Genomic DNA, 20770 nt, shown 5'->3' with positions numbered 1-20770 from the left:
CACTTCATACTTGATAGAGATGCTTTGCATGTTTCTTTTATTTTTCCCTACACGGCATTTTTATTGGAAGCCGCCTTGAGAAATGAAATAAATATCTTAAGTCCTACATAAATATAAAAGGATCTCCCTTGTTCAAGGCCCTCCAACTACAGCAGCTTCCTGCATTTCCCTTTGCTATACCAATTGATCCATAGAGTTTGAGGGAGGTTAAGCAAAAAAAAAATCAAAATCAAAACAAGAGCAAAAAACAAGTAGTCAAATTTTGTTCTGCCAAAGGAGTCTTCCATTTATTATTCTCTGACTCCAAGGAAACCTGACATACAAATTTGAATATATTAAAGGATATGATTCTTTAAGTCAGATACTTTATGCTAGCATTCTCAATCAAGGATGCTGCCTCATTTTTATAGCAGCAAAAACCAACATCCAGCCCTGGTATAACTACACAAATAATTTCACTAAAAGAGAATCCAAAGCTGCAATAATAACCATTTAGCAAATAATTAGATTGGCTGTTAAAAAGTCTGAAGAATATTGGTATGGCTTTTTAAAAATATTCTGTAAAGTGTTCCAGATTGAACATTAGTGTAAATGGAAATTTACAGGACCAAATTAAAAATTCAGGTTATTAACAAAAGATATTTTATTGGATTTTAATATTCACACATCAGTTTATACTCTTTAGAAATATTAGGAAAAAAATTTTAGGGTGATCTGTTGAAACATGCAAATTACATGGCAACAGGTGTGCTCTTCCAGAAAACATGCAGAGGTTATTAACAGGTAAATTGCTCACCTCAGACAACAAAACAGTAAACATGTTTCCATTGCAATTTTCAGAGATGCAGGTGGACTAATTTTAATTCATCTAACAAATTTACTCTTAATTAAAGCAAATAGTTCTAGCTATTAAAAAAATCCATTGTCCATTCTGCATAATATGTATCATTAAAATCTGCAGGGAACACAATTGGTAATACATCTTGTTTCTGTTTATGCAGACTTTTTCATCATATTATCCAGTCTCTTAATTTAGTTATATAGTGAATTAAGAGAGACACTATAGTTATGAAATGTCATTTTAAGTACCGGTAGTTCATGAATATTACATTTATGTAACATGATTTACTCAAAAAACATAACCCAATCTGCATATTTAGAACTTATGAATATATTTATATTTACAGAATTTTATGCATTTATTTATAATGGGTAATAACTGAACATAGCTCATTTGTTATGAATTGTTTAGGTTGCAGAACTTAGGAGGCCACAGAATCTCAACAGCCAACACAACTAGAACCAAACAGAATCACAGGGGGAAAATGATGGATTTATGGCCATGGCTTCATATGAAACAAAAACATTCAAACTACAAGCAATACACTCAGTCAACCTTCAGAAGCATGATAGAAATAAGTTTTTTACTTTGAAAAAATAATCAATCCCATTCAGCAAACCTAGAAAACTTTTATTTACAACTATTCTTTCAGAAGAATTATTAAATCCTGCAAGGCAGCACTTATAACCAGTCATTAGAATTTAAAAGTCCCAATATAACAATATTTACAAATGCATACATTTATATTCAGTTTTAAGAATACGAAGTGAAAACAGATTGCAAAATTACAATACAAATATTTGAGGGGAGAAAATCTGTATCATTTCACTAAAGCTTACATTCTTTTCCAAAAATCATATTTAAATTAGGTTGATAGTTTCTGCATTAAGTATCTTCAATCAACTTTTACCACACTGTATATCTTGGTCACAAACCAAAAGCAAGCGAAAAATCCAATTGTTCCTACAAATAAACACAAAACTGCATCAATATTCATACACAGTCTTCTTATACTAACAGAGCAGGCCTAAAAAAATCTATAGTTTTACACATTAGATATCTATTTGAATGCTTTCTTATAGTACATCATGATTACTTTTTCAGGAATTATTTATATTTAGGGCCACAGCATTAAATCAACAGTGCCAAAGGCAGCCTGCTTGCCATATAGGAGCTGAGCTCTGCATCTCCTGAAGGAGGAAGTTCTGTGGAGCAAGACAGGTGTGGTGCAGACCATCTCTTATTAAAATTAAACCTCTCCCTAGATCTGGAGTTAGATCAGCTAAAGATAGCACAAGATTTTTGCTTTAGAAAAATTAACCATTTAGCTAGGAATCTGCATTAACGACTCTTTTTCTGTGTGGTGCTGATCAAACAATGCTTTCATTTCTCTGTAGAGATTAGAAAACTGAATATGTAACCTTAGCCTTCCATACATTCTTCTGCCTCAGCATGAAAATAATCCTTTTTCCACTTGTTTTTAGCTTGGTTCATTTAACAGAACAAAGAGGATAAAAGAGAAAATAGTAAAAAAGAAAAAAGCTATCTATAGGCAGATTTCCATATTATTTATAGCCTGAAATATTAAATTGTATCTTGTTTTCTGACAGGAGCACCATACTCTCTTTAGTAAATATTCTTGTAACTTGGCAGCTTTATCACCAGGATCTGATTTATCTTTACTAAAGCAGCCTCTCTGCATTTTAGTTGTTAAAGTTGGGAAGTGCAATGTACAGTTGTTATAACCACACCCCAAAGTGTCAACCTATCATGTTTCTTCAGAATTAAGATCTAAATTTACAGGCTTGCATCCAATGTGTCCTTGATTACTGTATTAAAGTATCTGCATCCACTGAACTTGGGAAGAAACTGTTTTGATCATATATTCAAAAAAATGAAAGGAAATTCATGTTGCTGTTGCAAAATTTAGGAAAATTGTTAAAAACGTGACAAATAGAAGGGTGGAACAGCTAGCTTAGAGTCAGCTTAACTGCAAAAATTGTAAGATACAAAAATAGCATCATTTCATCCCTGGAAGCAAAACCCCTAATGAAATAAGATAACCTCTGCAGAGAAAATGAGATGTAGAAAAGATAAGTGGCAAAGAAATGACCCTGGCCTTTAAAATAATGGCGTATAAATATACGCCTAGCTTAGATCCTGATTTTTGGCTGATTTTAAGTCTACTATAATGCATATCACTGACCAGTTCTTGAAACAGAAAGCTATTATTATACAGTGAAACATTTGATAGCTTTTCATGGTTGAAAAAAATAACCAGTTGCTCTTGTAAACTACTGTATAAAGGATACACATAATCCTTTGAAATACAAGCTGCTAAATAGTTAGAAGCTGCCAATATGCATTTATATGTATTTCAGGGTTCCTTTGCAGAATATGTAGAAATTCTCAAGTTCCTGCTTGATATAGCAAAAAATAATGAGTGGATTACTAATTTCAGAATAGTAGATTAAGGATAAGCACCATTCCCTTTTGTTCCTGAAAGGTTTGATATGTCATGTACGTTTAATGGTAGTTCGGGAGGTTTGGAAATTCACAATAGTTTACGCATTATAAATATTTCAGCAAAAACTAAATGATATTGCATGGATTTTTTTTTTCATATTAGCTCAGCCAGTGATGTTGAACAGATTCATTTACTATGTCAAAGACACAGTTGTGGACCTAGCTGTGAATCGGATTTGTCGCGTAGCTTCCAGCAACTTGCTTGCTGTGTCAGATCAATGACCCAGAATGCCATATGAGAAGCAAATGCCCCAAGCATGTGCTGTACTGCCGTGACAGCAGGGCACCATCAAAACCCTTCTTGAGGCTGACCATTTTAAACAGATGAGTAAGCAGCAATATAATCATTTGGATACAGCAATTAGGAGGTCCTTGGTTTGGCTTTTGTATCAGCTTGACAGGAACTTAAATGCCTGTAGGACTGAATATCCTAGGATGTTTCATTTTAGCCTCATGAAATTTATGATGTGCTTTTTGACATACAACCTTTTTTCCTTGTAAACAATGCAGGTGGGTTGTGGGAGCAAAAATTCCAATATGTGAATTGGCATTTAATTCAATATAGTGAATTAGCAGAAGACTCACTCTGGCCAGGTGTCTTGTGGTACAAAAGTAAAGGGGCATCCACAGGTGTACTCAAAAAAGGCAAGATGGCTACCCCATAATGTAATCATAACTCACCATATTTTTTATGTGCATCACCCATAGAAAACAGACAAAGTTTCAATCACACCACCTATTTTTTTTTTAACTATGCCATACGGATACCCTTAACAAAGACTCAACATAAAATCTGAAAATTTCTAGATCACACATAGGGCTTTAAATTGCAATAAAAATGTATGATACTCTCTGTCTGACTTCATCACGTCCTCAGTTTCAAATTAGTTATCAGTTTAGTGTTTCTGCAGGCATTTTGTATATCAAGCAATATTACCTGTAAAAAGGAAGAAGATCAGGACCATTATCATGGTGTAGCCAAAGTACAAAATGGTGCTTGCTGTACCCGTAATTTGAAGCTTAGAAAAGAAGTAATGCACTGCATATATTAGAAAATAAACAGCAGTAAAGCCACTTGTAAGAAAGGAGCGCCACTGCCAGTGGTAGTCCTACAAAGAAGAGGGAAAGAGGTGTAAAAGTTAGAAATGCTTCTAAAAATACAGAGCTTTCAGGTGCAGTTGTTAAATCTATTTCATACATCACATCCCATTTCAAGTTTTGCTGGACACTCCTCTTTTTAGAACTTTTAAATTAAAAGGACACTAGCTGTAATTATCACGTTAAAAGACACATACTCAGTTATAGCTAAATGTAGTGTGAAGGGGTGAACATTTTTAAATACTTATATAACAGTGAAGGAACGTTGATCAGAGTTAGAGGCTTTTCCTGCCTATGAAAATGTAATCCATGACTGAGAATATATCCACTTCTATATAATACTTTGCAAATCTGTATTTGGGACTCTTGGTTTAATTGTCAAAAGAACAAAAACAAAATATATATTGGATGTTATTTATTAAACAGTTTCTGATTCTCTTTTTTCTGTTCTTGTAAGACCATAAGAGTTATGGTTTGCACACAAATCTAAATCATAATATGGTTTGTTTCTGGTTTAATATGTAAATCCAGTAGTGTTTTAGTGTTATATGCAAACCAGGCCATGCTAAAATCTGATTTTGGATGTTTGAACAAAGCCAAAGCAGTACTTAAAACTATTCTTTTATAACTCTATAACTCAGGAATATAGTATTCAAGTTCAGTGATTAAGCATGTGTACTGCAGATACTTTCCCCAGCTGTTAAGAACAAACTTCTTGGTACTTGGGAAATACTTTTTTCTTCCCCCAATCTCATAAATACAACCTTTTCCCTACGGTAAGTCTTTAAATTCTCCCTCTAGGAGACAGTCAGTAGAAAATACATCCTCTTTTCTTATCTTGTTACTTTAATTAAACACAGCAAAACATACCTTGTGACAATCTATTTGGGAAGCTTACCTCTGCACATAAATGGAAATAACAAAGTAGAATGGTAGCCTCAGAACATGTAATAACCAAAATAATGAACACCAGAAACAAGAAGCCAAACATGTAATACATCTGATGAGACCTAGAAAACAGAAGTTTAAATTAAATAGGATTCATACTGTGGCAAGCTCTTGGCCTTTGAGATCTGAACTTCCTAATGAATGTGACTCTGCTTTTGGCCTCTCCTGATGAGATAACTGGTGTTTCATCTAGGTCCGTGGTAACGAACCTATGGCACGTGTGCCACAGGTGGCACGCGGAGCCATCCCTGTGGGCATGCGTGCCATCGCCCCAGAGGGAGGTAGGGCCAGGCTGCTTCGCGCCCCCTCTCCATGTGCTCCTGCGCTCTTTCTTTCTTTCTCTCTGCACTGTCGGAGCAGCTGCAGGTGCTGGGCAGATCCAGGCTGGGTGGTGGAGGCAGCTGCAGCACGAGTCCAGGTAAGCCTCTGGAGCAATTCTGCACACACACCCCACGGCCGATCCAGGCAGCAGAGGCCTTTTCGAAGCCTCTGGACCTCACATCCATGGCCACGGGGCGATTGTGCGGTGCGCCAGCGGCCCAATCCGGGCTCCAGAGGTGTGCAAAAGGCCTCTGCCGCACGGATCTACGGCTGCACAGCGATTTCGCGCCCTCCCCACTGCCAATCCAGGCCACTGAGGAGCTGCAAAATCACCCCACGGCCATGGATGCGAGCTCCAGAGGCTTCAAAAAGGCCTCTGCCGCCTGGATCGGCTATGGGGAGAGGTACGAAATCGCTGTGCAGCCCTAGATCCGTGGGGCAGAGACCTTTTCCAAGCAGCAGTGGTGGCAGGGTGATCCATGCGGGGGTGGGGGTGGGAAACAGCGGCAGGACGATCGGTGTGGGGGAGAAAACTGGTGGCGGCAGGACAATCCATACGGGGGAAACGGCAGCGGCAGGACAATCTGTATAGGGGAAAACAGCGGCGGTAGCAGGACAATCTGTATGGGGGGGGAAACAGCAGTGGTGGCATGGCAATCCATGTAGTGGCTCGGCCAGGGCTCGGGGGACTGATTGGGGCACCAATCTTCCCCTCCCATGGCAGGCTGCTACTCACTGCGCTGTGGGAGTCAAAGGCCGGCTGTAACCACCTCATCCCCAGTCAGAAGAAGCTGGCCACCTGTGCTATGGGGGTGGATGGGGGTTCTGCTCTCCCAAAAGGCCACCAACTCCTGGCTGGCAACCTGCCCGGTGGCCCCATCAGCGCTGAAGCACCGCCTGCCTTGCCCAAAGCCAGCCCCAGCCGCCGCCTCAGCCCCTCTGCTGCGGAAGGTGAGCGCACCGCCAGGGCTGGGGCCGAGAAGAGGCAAAGATCTATGCCAGTTGCCAGTTTTTTGCCTCCACCCGGAGGCAAAGATCCGCCCCAATTGCTGGTTGTTTGTCTCCGGCCAGAGGCAAAAACCGCACCATGCCAAAACCGGACATTTGCTGCAACGCACATCACGGCTGTTTGCCTCCAACTGGAAGCAAACAGCCACCTCGTGCGTTGCGGCAAATGTCCGATTCACCACGCCCACCCAGTGGGCCATGCCCATCCGGCACCCAACGATAAATGAAGTGTGGTTTGGGTTGCAGTTTGGGCACTCGGTCTCTAAAAGTTTTGCCATCACTGATCTAGGTGATCTGGTTATTGTTTAGTCTGTTATAGTTTATAGCATGGGTGTCAAACTCACCGTGTCATGTGACGTGTCACGATGTATCGTGACTTTTTTTGCATTGCCGGAGCTACGGTGGGCACGTCCTCCGTATGGTGCTACTGGCCCATGGGCCGTCAGTTTTGAGACCCTTGGTTTATAGCCTATAGTTTATAGCTATATTCGGCTCCTTAGCTGACTTGCCTTTGTTGTTTTTTGTACTATATCACCAAATTTGATTCTATGGAATGCTGTAATTCTTGTTTCTGGTGTCTTGTGTTTGCTTTCTCTCTCCTTTTTGGGCTATGCTGATTAAGTGATCTGTCAAAGTATAGTTTTCCTTTATCCTTTGTGGCTAGCAACCCACAAGCCTAACCATTATGGTATACAGGCCTCATAAAGAGTAACCACATCTTCTTGTGGTGAAGGTGCATACCTTCTTTCTGCTTGGAAGCTTTGTCGTTTTTCCAGTTTCCATTTGTATTTTGTATAACTTTGTATAAATTTTGTTTTATTCCATATTTCTTTTCATTTTCCTTAATCTTTCTTATACTTTTTGGGGTATACCTATGTGCCTATGTTTTCTTTTTCTTATGGGCATGAAACAGTCCAGTATGTACTTTGGATCAACAAGTTCTGTTTGTCAAACTGGTTCACTATTTCCCTGTATGTTCAAAGTTAATGACATTCATTATTATTTTTAAACTGATTAGAACATCATTACATCATGATATTATGCAACGGAGGGGTGGGGACTGATATTAGTTATAGCAGGACTTTGTGGGCCATATCACGATGTATCATGATTTGTTTTGCCCTTGCAGGGCTGGGGTGAGTATGGCCTATATCCAGCCAGCGGGCCACATGTTTGACAAGCCTGAGTTATAGCCTTGTAAATGTATATTTTATGGACACCTGCTGTTGTGTGAAAACATTTTAACAGGTTGTTCCTGATTATATAAGCAGTCTGTGAAACTCACTTGCAATTTAATCTCCTTGGTCTAGGGATTTTGACTGGAAGAATCTTCCCCATGATCATTGTCTGTAACTATTTCATGGTTAAACTGTATTAGAAGCTGGGGATCATGAGTTCTAATCTTACTCTAGGCACAAAGCCAGCTGGGCGACTTTAGGCCAAACACTCTCTTTTAGCCCTAGGAATCAGGCAGTGACAAACCATTTCAAAAAAAAAAAAAACCTTGTCCAGGCAGCTACTGAACAAAGACTCAAAGACATAAATTTATTTCTTTTTCTGAAAAGGGAGAACATCATCCTGCAGAGACCATAAAAGCTTAGTATAATTTTTTCTATACTGTTTTAATAAAGTAATCTATATTGTTTTGGGGAGTGTGTCTAGTTAAATATATCAATATTCAGCAAATGTTGATAGCACTTGGTCCTGTGATGGTGGTTCTGACTAAGACTATAGCTGATGGGCAATAAGTAAAAACAGTTTATATTAATTCTTACAATGTCACCATATTTAAAGTGCTGCAAATACAAGGAACAAACATAATTTATCTGGCTTTAGGAAGATCATCTGCAGCTGCTCTAATTATCTGCATCCATTAAAATGACATTGATTGTAAATTAAGTCAAAGTTGTCCTTGAATTTTAAAATCCACTAATATAAAGACACTCAGATTTATATCACATCAGAACATTCAAACCACTGAGAACCAGGGGTATTGTAACACTCAGGGTCTGCAACCAATTCTTTTATATGACTCAGTCCTTCAAGCCTATCACTATATAGCAAACATATCTGTATGAGTAACATGTTGACAACAGTTTTCTTTGCCCATCAGAAAACTGTTCTGAGGGCATGACAATAGGACAGAAAAATGCAAGAGATAATTGCAAACATAAAACAAACAAAAACATAGCTGTACATTACAATGTATTCAAAACTCACCATATGCTATTAAGAATGAAAAAAAGCTGTATGAAGATGCAGCCAAAGGGCAGAATGCCTCCCATAACAATTCCAGGGAGTGGTTTTGTATAAAATGATTGTTCTGGAATCTGGCGAGGAATCTGATTCGTACGGACTGGATGTTCTATGGCCTTTAGAGGTATTTAAAAAAAAGGGGGGAAGGAATTGGTTCACAGTAATTTTTGCTGTATTTCACATAAAATCTAAAGCAATGTTTCTCAGCCTCAACAGCTTGAAGATGTGTGAGGACTTCAAGTCCCAGAAATCCCCAGCCAGTATGCTGGCTGGGGAATTCTGGAAGTTGAAGTCCATACGTTTTCAAGTCTCCCAAGTTGAGAAAATTGATCTAAAGCAACCATCTGTTTAAAGCTATTTACAACTGTATACAAAGTACAATAGAAAGTATATTGAAACCAGAATTCCAATACAATTCATGTAATAAAATCTCATGTTCAAAATAGCCCTGTCAACTGAAATCAAAATGTGTGTCACAGAAAGCGGAAATCTCATCATGCTTTATATTTATTATTTATTTTATTATTATTTTTTTACGCCACCAATCTCACTGATGCAGTGGCACTGGATGACGACAGATAAATACAAAAACTGGGACAATGGGTGGTCTGGGTGTGGGGATCTTCTCTACCCTGTCAGCCACCCCCAACATAGCACAATCCTGTCAGGGTCCAGGCCATGCAGCAGAACCAAGTTTTCAGGCTCCTCTAGAAGGACAGGAGTATGGGGATGGACCTCACCTCCAGTGGGAGAATATTCCAGAGGGCGAAGCACATAGCTCTTTTCCTGGGTCCTGTCAGCCCAAATTCTTTGGCAGACAGGATCCAGAGTAGGCCTCTTCAGCTAGACCCATATATTCAGTTAAGGCATTTTGTTTAGAGACAGCATGTTCTTGAGAGATGAGGCTCACCACTTATTTTGCAAACAAATCAAAGATACAAAATGTATTCAGGTAAAACCACTTACATTCTTTGTAAACCCAAAGTAGGCCCCAACGAAAGTCAGTGGTACTGATATGCAAAACCAAAGTGCCAGAACAGCAACCAAAGTGCCAAATGGAATGGCGGCTGAGGACCCTTCTCCCCAAAGAATGAGATTCATGAAGAAGAAATCTGCAAACACAATGCTAAAAGAGAGAAGATTTTAAAATGGATGAAGTTCTGTGCTACTGAAATCATACTACAGTTTGCCTAATCATGTAATGTTAAGCAACATTAACAGGCAGAACAGATCAGGCAAATAGGTCAAGAAAGTCTACTTCTCTTAATGGAATAGAACTAAACTCCAGTAGGAGTTGACATTTCAGCTAAATAGCTTCAAATGTCTGTCTGTCATTTCTGCACTTCAGGGGACAACTGCTTGATGTGATTAAGCCAAAAGATGGAATACAGGAGCTGTATAGAGTATGACAACACATATGACCAACTATCCTGAGATCTGAAAAGCAGCCTAAGGAGTAAAACCAAGGGCCAGTGAGGAGCAGGACTGTCTTATAAAGTATTTCTCCAGGTTGATATTGTCAATCAACTTTTCCCTGGTATAAACAACTCTGATGTATTATGATATGGAGATAGCTTGGTTATGCTACTGAGGACTTACACGTTTAAGGTGGGCTTATTTTGTGTATAATTTAACATTAATCATAGGAATTTGCTTACCCAGGGCAAAGGAAAGCTGTTAGGAGAACGTTTGTCTTCCATTTCTCTCCCCCAAAAGCTATACAAAAATTAAGCCAACAAGGAATACACCAGTTAAATATGGAATGATGAGGTATACTCAAGTACATCTGAATATGCTAGACAAAATGTGAATTATTAATTATACTTTAAGGAAAGAACCTTTCTTATCTATTCTCCAACCTTAGCAATTCAAAAGGCTAATTTAATTGCCATAGAAAATTACTGACAATATATTTTAAAGTCCAGCTTATAAAATAGCAAGAGAGAAAAAGAAAACACTATCAACATTACAGTATTAAATTTTTCTACTTAAACTTTATTTCACTATTAAACTATTAGCTGATTAACCATCACAACTGCTGTTTGTACTTATTTATTTTCAGATTTTTTGTTGTTTTATAATTTTAGAATTGTAAGCCACTCAAAGTCACTTGGTTGAGTTGGGCAGCTATAGAAATTGAATGAATGAATATGAATGGTTTAAATGGCTCTTAATTTTTTTATTTCTGGATGGTGAAGTTCAGTCTCAATGGCTTACAAACACATATGGACACAATGTATTCTCTCCACAGCCTATTTAATAAAATAAAAATAATCCCTAATCAAGAACCTCAGCAAAGTGTCATAAAGTATAAAGTGAATAAGGTATTACTCTTCCTTTCAAATGACACCATACTAAAGAAAACAACAAAACAATGTAAGCATCACATGTCAAACATAGTGCAACTTCAAAAGCCATCAACAACTTCATTTTCATACCTAATAGTTGTCATTTTCCACAGCTTTCCCTTCCTTTCAAATACATCAAAATGAGAACCATGGACGGAGAATTTCTACAAAAACCCCAGCCAACCTGAAAGTTTGCTAGCACAAGAACGATGTAAGCTGGCATGCAGCCTTCAGTCTTAAACATTTCTCCATCTTGCCAGAAGGCAAACAATATTAGAGAAGAAAATGCTGCTGTGATGATAATTTACACTAATGAATTTAAGTGCTGTCAGATTAAATAAAGTTTTAAACTTACATTTGTAGAACCTGGCAGCAACATAACCTGCTGGAGTTCCAAGAAGCACCCACAACACCACGGCACAAGTCATTAATGCTCCTCGATTTGCAGGGGATAAAAATCCCAGGCAAGCAAAGACTGTTAAAAGTAGACATACATTTGAAAGGTAATTAAAATGGGAATACCCAGTTTCCTGAATCACACCTACTGGGCAGAATGGCTACACGTAATGGAACCATTTGTGAAGCAGTATTTTTCCAGATCTACAGCTAAAACCCTCCCAGAAAGATAATCAGTCCATAAAACAGTGTTTTTTTAACCCTGGCAATTACCTGGCACAGCAATTGCTGAGAATTCTGAGAATTGAAGTCCATAAATTTTAAAGATGTCCATGTTAAGAAACATTCCCTCATGTGACTACAACTTAAGAATACATATAAAAAAGTGGGGGAGGCAGGAGATGGAAAGGACAAAAAGGCGAGATGGGCAGCAAACAAGTCAAATAATAAAAAAAGTTATAGGGTTTTGTTATATTCTCGTAATTACCTGAATTGTATAAAATTCAGGAATAAGAGACAAAAGGAGCCGGTTTCTAGATATTAGCAAACATATGGAAGCTTCTACAATTCCCACCACCACCACCCGCCTCGGCCTTCTGCACAAGACCAGATCTTTCGGGGCACAAGGAGTGTTACTATTAATCCTTAACACCAAAAGTGTTTGCTAGCTTTGCAAATTGGTTGTTAGCAAGTATTTGGGGAAAAAGATGGTGATTTTTTTATAGTTCTAAATGTAGTTGTTTCTAAACTTGGTGGAGGAGCAATAGTAGAAAAAGTCTACTTTCAAGGGGAAAGAAGAGCTTAAGAACAGAGAGCATTCTTGAAATCCTGCTTAAAGAATTCAGACTTTGAAAATGAACCTGTATTTTAACAGTATTTATATTGCACTTACATAATGTAACAAATGTCATAATTAAAATCTGAGTTCCAGAACCCAGAAACACAGAAAGCAGCATTCCTTTTCTTGGGGGTCTAAATATGTCACCATGAACCAATTTCCAGCCAAATTCCTCCTGTGCATCTTCCTGAAAAGGAAATAATCAGTATAGCATATTATATGATATAGCTGATTCACATAATTATAGGTTTCCCAACTTTATCACTTATTATACTCTATCTTTTTTAGATTGCAATATTTTATTTATTCAGTTTCAATAATATTTCAATTTATTCAATGAGTGCTATAAATAAAATCATCTTAATAATTTCACTACATCTTCCCGAATGATGGGAAATACAAGCTTCTCCAAGCATTCAAAAGAATGCATCAGAAACCTGTCATATATGAATCTCAGAATTCTTTTCCATTAACGCAAAATAAAAGTTTTCAACTTGTCCTATAGGCAAGAATGTGAGATTCTACAGTGAATACTTCAATGCAATTGTTGATGTAAATTTGGACTATAAAAGTAATAAAATAAATCAAAAAGTTAGGAGAGCCTTACCAAAGACTTTTTTTAAAAACGGTGGAAGAAATAGGAATGCAAGATGTATGGAGAGAATTAAAATCTGAGAAAAAACAGTATACCTTCTATTCTAATAGGCACAAATCATGGTTGAGAATCGACATGATATGGATGTCATCAGAGCTACAAGAAAATATACAGGAAAAAGAACTGGAGCCAAATACCTGGGCAGACCATAACCCAATAAAAGTTGAGTGGAAAGGACAGATAAGAAAACCAAGATGGATATTAAAGCAGTCAATATTAAAGACAAGGAGTTTATACAAAGAATGGAGAAAGAAATGGACCTCTTTTTTAAAGAGAATAAAAATGGAGAAACGTCCTTACAGAATGTATGGGACACTGCCAAAGCCTACTTTAGAGGATTAGCCATCTCTTATATAGGAAGGATAAACAAGGAGAAAAAGCAAAAACAAAAGGGGTTGGAAGAAGAATATAAAAGATTAGAACTAGAATTACAGAGAGTACCACAAAAACCAAATCTTAAAATTCAAATGGAATTAGTAAAACATAAATTAAATACATTAGAGAAAGAGGAATTGGAACAAAAAATCAAAGCAGCAAAACAGATTTTTTTTTGAAAATGCAAATAAGTCAGGAAGATGGCTTGCATACGGACTTAAAAAAGAGAAAGAAAAGAAGCTGATACAAAGATTGAGATGAGACTGGTACTATTCAATACCAAAATGAAGCTAAGAAAAAAATAAAAAAGGAATTCTATGAAAAATTATATAGCTGAGAGAAAATATCAGAAGAAACAATAAAACAATACCTGGAAAAAATTAAATTGCCAAAAGTTGTCTGAAGAAGTGAAGACCATGGTGAATGAAAGAATAATAATGATGGAGCTAACAGAAGCAATTAGGAGACAAAAAATAACAAAACACCTGGGCCAGATGGCCTACCGGCAGAATTTTATAAACACTTACAAGACACATTAGGTCCATCTATGCTCGAAGTCTATAGTGAAGCACTGTCAGAAGAAAGATACCTAAAACATGGACGGAAGCGAATATAACATTGATACCCAAAGAAGATTCTGATTTATTAGAAATAAAAAACTATAGGCCAATTATCACTGTTAAATGTAGATTATAAAATCTACGCTTCAATAATAGCAGAGAGACTGAAAAGGTTCTTAAATGATTGTATACACGTAGATCAGAATGGATTTTTACCTAAGGCAAATTAAAAATAATATGCGGATGATCTTGAATACATTGGAATATTATGAGATGCATCCTTGAAAGCAAATGGCACTGATCTTCCTTGATGTACAGAAGGCATTTGACAATGTGAATTGGCAGTTTATGTTCTTACAGTTAAAGCATATGGACTTCGGAGAGAAATTTATAAATATGATTAAGGCAACATACCATAAACAAACAGCAAAGGTGATTATAAATGGGGACTTAACAGAAAACTTTAATATATCTAAGGGTACAAGGCAAGGTTGTCCTCTATTGCCATTGTTATTTATATTAACTCTAGAAGTGTTAAATAGAAATATTAGACAAGACAATGGAATAAAAGGTATGAAAATAAAGAGAGGAGTATGAATTACAGGTATTTGCTGATGACTTAAGTGTTCATTCTAGAAGAACCACAAGAAACAGGACCTAAACTAATTGAGAAAATAGAAGAATATGGTGCAGTTGCAAGACTGAAAATAAACAAAGAGAAAACTAAAATATTAGTTAAAAAGTTTACAAACAGAAAAGAGAATTTGATAAGATGATTTTTTAATTTTAATTTGATTTTTTTTAATTTTAATTCCATTTATATCCCGCCCTTCTCCGAAGACTCAGAGCGGCTTACAAGCTTAGCAGTAGCCTTCATTCTATGTATATGCCTGCTTATTAGGGCTTTCATACACCCCCCAAGCGGCATTATTACAAAGTCAGCTTAATTGCCCCCAACAATCTGGGTCCTCATTTTACCTACCTCTGAAGGATGGAAGGCTGAATCAACCTTGAGCCTGGTGGGATGCGAACCTGCACTAATTGCAGGCAGCTGGTGTTACTTAAGGAGGCATTAGCCCACTGCTCCACCAAGGCTCTATGATGAATATGCAGATTGTAAAGAAAGTTAAATATCTAGATTCTAGGAGGTCAATTAACAGCAAGATGTGTAACTATCAAAGAAGATGACTATGATAAAAATATTTGAAATATCTTTGTCAGTTATGATTTTCTCAATATTATTTACATTTATCTACCTAAGTTTTATTCATACCAGCCATCCTCTTATTTTCATATTTCCCTTATAAAAAAAACACACTATTTTAATTTTTAATCATATCTTTCATTATAAAAGTCTAATTATATCTAAGGGTCATCTGTTCTTTTAATCATATTCAAACAAATATTTAAACATGTAATGTTCCCTCCAATAGGTCAAATCTTCTGTTTTATTTTCTTTCTTTGCTAAGTAGCTTTCCAAGCAAGGCAATTAAATCGCCCAGGAATTTTCTTTCCATTTTTGTAAAAGTTACTTGGCATGAAGAAAACAATTTAGGTATAGTATTTGGGGGGGGGGGGGAATTCCACCCATTTATATTTTTAAGCAACTCCCACTTTCCTTCTCCCTCAATTTTTCTTTTCATTTTTTGTCTCCCAAATTGTGACATTTCTCCTGACAGCTCTAGTTATGGCTAAGTCTTGCAGTATGTTATATATATATATGTGTGTGTGTATGTATGTATGTATGTATGTATGTATGTATATATATATATATATATATATATATATATATATATATATATGTGTGTATATATATATATATATATATATATGTGTATATATATATATATATATATATATATAAGTTTATATTCTTGCAGTATGTTATAAGTAAAGGTAAAGGTTCCCCCGCACATGCGTGCTAGTCGTTTCCGACTCTAGGGGCCGGTGCTCATCTCCGTTACAAAGCCGAAGAGCCAGCGCTTGTCCGAGGACGTCTCCGTGGTCATGTGGCCGGCATGACTAGACGCCAAAGGCGCACGGAACGCTGTTACCTTCCCACTGTAGTGGTCCCTATTTTTCTACTTGCATTTTTACATGCTTTCGAACTGCTAGGTTGGCAGAAGCTGGGACGAGTAACAGGCGCTCACTCTGTTACGCGGCACTCGGGATTCGACCCGCCAAACTGCCAATCTTCCGATCGACAAGCTCAGTGTCCTAACCCACTGAGCCACCGCGTCCCTATGCAGTATGTTATATATATATATATATATATATATATATATATATATATATATATATATATATATATATATATATATATATATATATATATATATATATATATATATATATATATATATATATATATATATATATATATATATATATATATATATATGCTTGTTAACTATTTTTAGATTACCTTGCTAGGCCCCAAACATGGGACAAATCTTTATTTCCTGTGTCAGCCTAACCTGAAGGCCATCGACAGGCAGTAGTCACACCGGTGACAGCTCATATTTGTGTAAATTTTAAATTGCTAACAAAGAATTAAGGGAGACTGATATGCATTTCAAACTTATTAATTTTCATCAGTCAGCCATACCCTTCTGAGAGTGCTCAGAAGGGTATGGCTGACTGATGAAAATTAATAAGTTTGAAATGCATATCAGTCTCCCTTAATTCTTTGTTAGCAATTTAAAATTTACACACACACACATATATATATATATATATATATATATATATATATATATATATATATATATATATATATATATATATATATATAGTAGTTTATATTTCCCTTCTTTTATCTCTTCTGTCTCTAGGTCCATTTCCTCTGGTTCATCTTCTGATTTCTGATTTGTTCATACTTTGTAGTCATTGTCTGAGAATTTTCTAGTTGTAGATTTAGTTTGGAGATTTGCTCATTTATATTATCTAAATTATTTTTAGCCTCATTATGGTTTCTTTTTGTGTCCTCTTTGTGTGCGACAATTGTTTGGTGAATTAATTGTAGCATTGAGTATATTTCCTTCTGAAAAATGTTTGTTTTTTCTTGAGGCATCACCAATCTTAATAAGAGTAGAACAAAGTTTCATCTAGTTTTCTGGTCTTTATGTGTAGCATTTATAATCCAATAGGTTCCAGAATATGGGTCCAGTCCTAAAAGCAATATTTTGTAGTGATCCTTTGTCTCAGGAGTCCAAGAATTGCCGGTCACGCAAAATTGTAATCCACAATGTTCAAAGTGTTCAAAACGTTCAACCACCCTGAAAACAGCTCAAAAGTCTCTCCCAGCCAGACGTAGTCAAAAGCCAATTTTTTTTCCTCTCCCAGTAGATCTTGAGATTAAAAGTCCAAGCTCGGTAGGTGTTTATAATCCAAGAAGGTCAGAGTGATAAGCAGTGGTGGGATTGAAATAACTGAACAATTGGTTCTCATATCTGATGCAGGCCTGGGCCTCCGATGCCTAGAATGGACTTCCGGAAGTGGCATCATGCACTTCTGGTGGGCTGCTCTAGGCCTGGGAGGCCTCCTCCAGCCCTCTGATGCCTAGAACGGACTTCCGGAAGTGGCATCATGCACTTCCGGTGGGCTGTTCTAGACCTGGGAGGCCTCCTCCAGGCCTCCAATGCCTAGAACGGACTTCCAGAAGTGGCATCATGCACTTCCGGTGGGCTGTTCTAGACCTGGGAGGATTCCTCCAGGCCTCCAAGGGCTAGACTGGACTTCTGGAAGCCAGCCGATTCTCCGAATTCAGGTAAATTTAGATACCGGTTCTCCCGAACCAATGCGAACCGGCTGAATCTCACCACTGGTGATAAGTATGCCAAAATATTTTCCTTTATTGCCAGCTGTTCTCCATTAAGCTAGGAGTCACCAAGCTCAAATCCACCACTAGATGTCATTCAAAATCCATTTTCCACTCTTAAGGCAAAGGAGTGATTTCTTATATTTCACCTCAATGGTTTTTTTTTCCAAAGAGAAAATCTTAACAATTATCTCAGTTCTCAAATTTATCAAAGCTGTAGCTTTATGTTACTTCCACTTCAGTATTATGTATTTCTGTCCCCCATAAAAGAAATTAAAAAACCACTTCCATTCACTTTCAAAGGTTTTAGCTTCTTGGGAGCCTTTCCCAGGAAATTCAGTTGTAAAATGGTAAAGAAAGGATCAAAGTTCTCACCCAGTTCCAAATATTCTGTTTACGATGCTAATTAGTGCTTTTCTTCTTCGGTTGTCAGCAGCTAATGGCTGGCCACAGGAATGTAGCCAGTCTTTCCCCTGCTAGTTTTCAGGGCTTTCCTCAGATCGAACAGAAAGACCGCTGTCTCTCCGTGATCGAGGCACCCCTCCTTCATCGCCTCTTCGGGCAACTTTAGGCCTTTTTAGGGCCCCCAGCAGGGTGAAATCGGGAGCGGAAGGCAGAGCCCTGCCTTCCTGCATCTGTCTCGCTGCGACAAAAAAACGGAAGTCCCTCAGATATTATTTAATAAGCATGGCAACAAAGGAGAATGTTCTTCAAATGACCAATTTCACTTTTAAAAAATATATCTATGACAAAAAGTAACCAAAATATATAGAGAAGAAAGTATTGCCAACTGACACACCCTGCAGTGCTTTTTCACAGCTGAAGGGTATGTGTGCAACAAATAAAACTATATTCTCTATTAACTTCAGCTATTAATAAGTATATGTATGTCCATGGAAACTGAATCACACCCATGGAAGAATCTGTATTACTATTTTTCTTTAGTAATTAAATATTACACAAAATTCTGTTACTAAAATTTATTGTGAAACAAGTGCATTTATGCAATTTGAGAAGAGCTAATATACAATCAATGTATTTGCCTCTATACAACTGAGCTGAACTGAAATAAAGTTAATTGGACATAGTCCAAATAACAATGTGATTGCAAATATATTTATATAAAACAGTCTCACCGAGGAAAAAGCATTCATATTATGTTAGAACTATCAATTAAAAAGTTTTAAACACATAACATGAAATTGTATATCATCTAGTCTATCAGGGTGGTTAACCCTAAAACCTCTTTTTTGCAGCTTTCAGAAAGTACATCACTAAATTTCAACAATTTCAACAGAAACAGTAAAGCAATTGCCTAGTGGTTGGGATAGAAAAACAAAAATCTTTTGTTTAAGCCTTATACACCAAAGCAGATACCCATATCTGAATAAACCTAATTTGATTTAATACTACATTTTGTAATCCCTGTAAGAAAATGTGGCTACATCCACTTGGATTACTTTGTCCTTCAGCTATCAAAATAAATTAAATATAAAATGTGAGACCTTGGTACTTTGGAGGGAGGGAGGGAGGGAGGGAGGGAGGGAGGAAGGAAGGAAGGAAGGAAGGAAGGAAGGAAGGAAGGAAGGAAGGAAGGAAGGAAGGAAGGAAGGAAGGAAGGAAGGAAATTTTCCAGAACAATCGTATACTCACTGTAGAATCCATTTGGTTATATCTTGCAATGTCCTTATGCAGAGTTCTTAGCATAATCATAGCTACCATTCCAGAGAGGAAAAGGACAATCACCAGTGAATTCATTATACTACAAAACAAGGCAACCTGTTATTAGAATTGTTCATTTTTATATCTATCTGTAAAATTGTTTGAATTATAAAATTAAAGTAAGCCTTACCTGAACCACTGTATGTGCGTGTGGGACATGGATTCTAAAATGTAATCCCATCTGGATGCCCACCTGATTTCTTTATTTTCCTGAAAAAATAAGTTACCCATCTTAAAATTTTAAAAATAGTTTCCTGGGTTTTGTGGGAACAGAAAATATTGGACATAGCAAAAGAATAAATGAAAATCATTTTTTCAGGATTTCAAAAACTTTACCTCCTAGTACAGAGCTTCCCAATCTTTTGGGCACTAGGGACCAGTTACGTGGAGAGGAGGGACTGTGGTTTTGTGTGTTGCCTGCATCCTATGGATGGGGCTTTCCTTGTTTGTTTGGACTGGTTGCTGGCATGCAGTGGCCCGGTACTGGTCCACGGACCTGGGGTTGGGGACCTCTGTCTTTGTTGCTCTCAAAATTCTGTCTGAATTCATACTGGCCCAAACCAGTAAAGACACATTTGTATGGTACTTTCTAAACAGACCAGCCAGCAGGTTTTATAGATAACAACCAGTCCCAGAAGTACATTGGAAGCAGCACAATTTGCAAAGCAAAGGTGTGATGTGGATATACAAAGGTGTACTGACTGAGAACCCAAAGACAGAAAATGTTGAAGTTTTATTGCCCTTATCACAAAGTAGGATTATGCTTCTAATTTCTGAGATGGGCAGCCACAGAAATTGAATGAATGAATGAATGAATGAATGAATGACATTTAATCAGATTCACCACTGACTTCCCTTCAGATGTGTCTTCTCCCACTTGATCTCCCTTATTTACACAAATCCATCTTGTGCACTAATCCTACTTGGATCATTCATACCTTGGTCACCCCGTGGTTTGACTACTATAAAGTGAACTACACAGGGCTGCTCCTGAAGATTACTGGAAGTAGTTGAGAATGCGCAGTGCAGCTACTTAATAGGCACACCACTACTTTGTG

At 37.3% G+C, this 20770-nt stretch overlaps 1 protein-coding gene across 1 annotated transcript in view; it reads right to left on the bottom strand.

The window, feature by feature from the left end:
* Positions 1-1450: 1450 nt before the first annotated feature.
* The window catches only part of TM9SF2 (transmembrane 9 superfamily member 2), a 34352-nt gene continuing 15032 nt past the window's right edge, over positions 1451-20770 (bottom strand). The window contains exons 8-17 of the mRNA XM_081326961.1: positions 19843-19922; positions 19644-19752; positions 12635-12767; positions 11702-11821; positions 10657-10714; positions 9965-10124; positions 8963-9114; positions 5364-5475; positions 4305-4476; positions 1451-1804 (exon numbers count right to left, since the gene is read on the bottom strand). Coding sequence (XP_081183087.1) covers positions 1737-1804; positions 4305-4476; positions 5364-5475; positions 8963-9114; positions 9965-10124; positions 10657-10714; positions 11702-11821; positions 12635-12767; positions 19644-19752; positions 19843-19922 — 1164 coding nt within the window. The 3' untranslated portion in view covers positions 1451-1736. The remainder of the gene's footprint in view (positions 1805-4304; positions 4477-5363; positions 5476-8962; positions 9115-9964; positions 10125-10656; positions 10715-11701; positions 11822-12634; positions 12768-19643; positions 19753-19842; positions 19923-20770) is intronic.

This window comes from Vipera berus, assembly GCF_964194415.1.
Source record: "Vipera berus genome assembly, chromosome: 4".
NCBI lineage: Eukaryota > Metazoa > Chordata > Lepidosauria > Squamata > Viperidae > Vipera > Vipera berus.
Note: the sequence above shows the minus strand (reverse complement) of the source record. Positions and strands in the feature narration are given on the sequence as shown.